Source organism: Hibiscus syriacus, unplaced genomic scaffold (genome assembly GCF_006381635.1).
Source record: "Hibiscus syriacus cultivar Baekdansim isolate YM2019G1 unplaced genomic scaffold, ASM638163v2 tig00003151_pilon, whole genome shotgun sequence".
Taxonomy (NCBI): domain Eukaryota; kingdom Viridiplantae; phylum Streptophyta; class Magnoliopsida; order Malvales; family Malvaceae; genus Hibiscus; species Hibiscus syriacus.
Window position 1 is genome coordinate 194,061 of NW_024061964.1, and position 3,958 is coordinate 198,018.

General features: G+C 35.7%; 1 protein-coding gene across 1 annotated transcript; it reads left to right on the forward strand.

Moving 5' to 3' along the window:
* The first annotated feature begins 1,103 nt into the window (after positions 1-1,103).
* Positions 1,104-3,072, forward strand: LOC120175102 (transcription termination factor MTEF18, mitochondrial-like). The gene has a single exon (XM_039181808.1). It carries the CDS (start codon positions 1,342-1,344, stop codon positions 3,046-3,048), a length of 1,707 nt encoding a protein of 568 aa, XP_039037739.1. The 5' UTR covers positions 1,104-1,341; the 3' UTR covers positions 3,049-3,072.
* Positions 3,073-3,958: the final 886 nt, after the last annotated feature.

Below are 3,958 nucleotides of genomic sequence, written 5' to 3' on the forward strand. Positions count from 1 at the left end.
ACAACGTTTATCAAAATGATCATTTTGACTCATTTTGCTTAAAAGAATATTTTTTTAATATTGACATAATGCAATAAAATAACCCTAATATTTGACAGTAGTATCAAATATATCCATGTCATTTTTTGACACATTCGTCCACTCAACGTTTAATTTTGGCTAAAAATCATTTTCGATGGATGAAAACCGTCAGTCAACTGACGGTCAACGCCTGATGCTGACCAAGCATGTACACATAGACGTGGATGCCGACGTGACGTGTCCATGTCAAAGTTTATGATGACATGGCATTGCCACGTCAGAATTTTTATACCCCTACAATTCGCACAATCTCCCTCCTTCTACCTCTATCTACTTCTAAATTGCGGATTCATCATTTAGAAGGAATATACAATACCACGATCAGATGAAACGATCCAAGATTTTAGAATCTAATAGATGTAGGGTTCAAAATTAAATCAGCGAAAAGACGAAAGCATCTAAATATTTGATCGAAACAAGTAAAGGGGAATCATAATAATTAAATATAAATAATATTAATCATAATAATTATTTATTTTATTTTTTAAAATTATGACATGGAAATGCCACGTTCATCTGTACATACTTGGTCAGCATCAAGCGTTGACCGTCATTTGACTAACGGTTCCATCCACCAAGGGTGATTTTTACCCAAAATTAAACGTTGAGTGGACAAATGTGTCAAAAAAAATGATACGGGTATATTTGACACTATTTTCAAATATTAGGCTTATTTTATTGTATTATGCTTTGAGTATTTTGACCCCCAAACGTTTTACTTAGGGATAAAAAGCTCACTCTGATGAAATTTATTAGTTAACACACGATTAACACTTTAAAATAAAGCTTTTCTTAACCCAAAATTAAACGTTGAGGGTTAAAATGTCTCAAAAAAAAAGAATAAAAGACAAAGTGAATATTTTATCATATGTTAGGCGTATTTTCTCCTTAAAATGAAACGTTGGGTCAAAATACTAAAAAAAAAAATGAATAAAATGATATTTTTGATAAATATTAGGGGATAATTTTGACATTATGACTTTTTAAGATTTCATAAGACTTTCTTCCTCTAAACCCTCTCTTCCACCAAGTACCCTCTCGGATGTCTGAAATTTAGACCGTGAGTGCCTCCTTCACTGGCCTACCTCTGTATCGGTTGAAGAATGAACAAACAAATAAGGGTAGCTGCAAACGCTCCCCCAACTTACCAAATCACAGGTAATACACCATAACTCGAAACATTTCTGCTTGAAAAGCATTACCCTTTCTCTTGTTTCTCTAGCTATTGTTAACTTAGATTCATATTTGTTCAAACTAATCATGACCCACATTAGAAAACTTGGGAATCCATCTATTATTAAATGGGTTTTTTCTCATTTTCTTGAAAACCAACTACAAATGTGTTCATCTCGCATTGCACAAATGCACAACCCTAGATTTTATAGGACGAAGAGATCAGCTGTGACTGGAAAAGACAGCGCTCGAATCTCCCATTCCATCTTGAAAGAGGCTCAAGCTGCGTTGTTTGAATATCTGCATTCTACTAGGGGTATTCAGTCTATGTATGCAGAGAATATGAGCAAAAACTCACCCCATTTCTTAGGAAAGCTTTTAGAGAAGGTTGAAATTGTTAATGATGTTAGAAGATCTATGTCGAGGTTTTTGCGATATCATCCGATTAATGAGTTCGAACCTTTCTTTGAGAGTTTGGGACTGGAGCCTTGGGAGTATACTCCTTTACTTCCTAGGGATTTGATGTTTCTGAGTGATGATTGTTTATTGCTAGAGAACTATAGGGTCTTGTGCGAATGTGGGATTGAACGAAAGAAGATTGGTCGAATATATAAGAAAGCGGTTCAAGTGTTTCAACTTGAATTCGGAGTTTTGCCGTTGAAGCTTCGAGCGTATAAAGAACTCGGGCTTAGCCAGTCGTTTATGGCCAAGATTATTGTATGTAGTCCTCATGTTTTGATTGGGGATGTAGATATGAAACTCATTAAGGTATCCGAGATTTTGAGATGTGCGGGATTCGATTATGTGTGGATCAAGGAGAACTTGTCCGAGGAGTCTTATAATTGGAGCATGATGTTTCGTGTTTTGAGCTTCTTTTGGGAGATATGTTGCAGGAGTGAGTTACACAGATTAATAAGCCAGCATCCAAGGCTTCTGTTTGAGGGCTCCAGGGATGGATTGCTTTCACTAATCACATTCCTGTTGAGATTTGGACTCCCTATGGATCAAATATCTTCTATGTTTTTACAATTTCCGAAAATCCGAGTTTCGGAATTTGTTTCAAATTTTATCAGATGCTTTATGTTTTTTCATGAGATTGGGATGGCAGCAGATGCGATTGGAAAACTTGTGTGTTCTTACCCCATATTACTTGGTTCATGCAAGTTGAAGAAAACTAATAGTTTGCTTACTAACTTGAATGTTGGTAAAAAGCGGCTTTGTAAATACATCCAAGAGAACCCTCAAGAATTGAGTAAATGGGGTATGGGAACAAGAGTTATGCCATTACCAGACTCAGGAGAGGACACTGAGTCACAAAAGTTGAAGACGAAGTTCCTCTTAGACTTGGGATACGGAGAAAACCCGGACACGATGAAGAAAGCATTCAAGGTGTTTCGAGGCAGGGGAGGAGAGCTTCAGGAGAGATTTGATTCTATTGTGAATGCTGGTTTGGTGAAGGAAGATGTTTCTAAAATGGTCAGGTTAACCCCTCATATCCTAAACCTATCGAAAGCCGTCATCCAATCTAGGATCGATATTCTAGTGAACGAATTAGGTTTCCCTTTATCCTCTTTGATCTTATTCCCCGCGTATTTTACCTACACGACACAGAGGGTCAGGCTTAGATTGGCAATGTACAACTGGCTCAGAGATCAGGAAAAGGTAGAGCCTGACCTGGCCTTGAGCACTCTTCTTTCATGTTCGGACAAAATATTCATGAGCCGATATGTAAATAGTCATCCTTGTGGCCTGCAAGTTTGGCAGGATTTGAAAAGAAAAATTTACCCTGGATAAATGATATTGTTTCCGTATTTATTTGCACTTTGTATTGTTATACCATTGTAGTTGCTACCCAGTTTGAGGGTACTTGATTTTGGTTCACCTAGCTTGCGTTCATACATAGTAAACGGGTGCCTGTTTCTTTAAACTACCATTAGACATACGGGCAGAGTTTGTTTTTGAAAGGTGGGGCCTCGTTAGAACCCCCTTTATAATCGACAATAAACCAAGATTCAACGTCAAAAAGCGGAAGGGGGAAAAGAGTGTATACGGGCAGTGTTGATGTGCCTCAGGTAATAAACTTATATAATTATTTTTTTGGTAATAAACTTTTCATGGGTAAGTTAGATACTTTCTTTGGTAAAAAATTATTTTTTTTATATAATTAGAATTGTATAGTAAAGTAGTCTATCAAATAGTTTGATTCGCTCACTATTCATTTATAACTTCCTAAATCATCTCGTTTGATAGAGACAATAAATATTTACGAAAGTTATTTGTTTTGTTATTTGTTTTCTTTTGATGTTGGTCATCATATGGAAGATTTTGTTTTTTTTTCCTTCATATTTTTAGATTTAATATTTTGTTTTAGTATAATTTTTTTGCTGACTATTGTTCTTATTTTTTTCTCTTATACTTGAGTTTGTTGTAATTCCTAATTTTTCTATTATTTTTATTAATTAAATCCAATTACTATTATATATATATATATAGATAAAGGATAGGAGCAATATATAAAACTAGTGCTTGTTTAAAAGTATAAAAATACATTTATATGGATCTTGTTGCCAGCTTCTGTTCAGAGAGAAGGTGGGGGCATGGGCAAAGAGAAAAGGGTTCGAAAACTGAAACAGTGTGGAGCCCCAACCTGTGTTGGTTGGCCAAATCTGCAGCACTCACTGATCCCCACCCTAGAGTTGTAAAA

What these genes read in the sequence shown, in the direction of transcription:
- LOC120175102 (XM_039181808.1), top strand. Translation starts at nt 1,342, where the DNA reads ATGACCCACATTAGAAAACTTGGGAATCCATCTATTATTAAATGGGTT.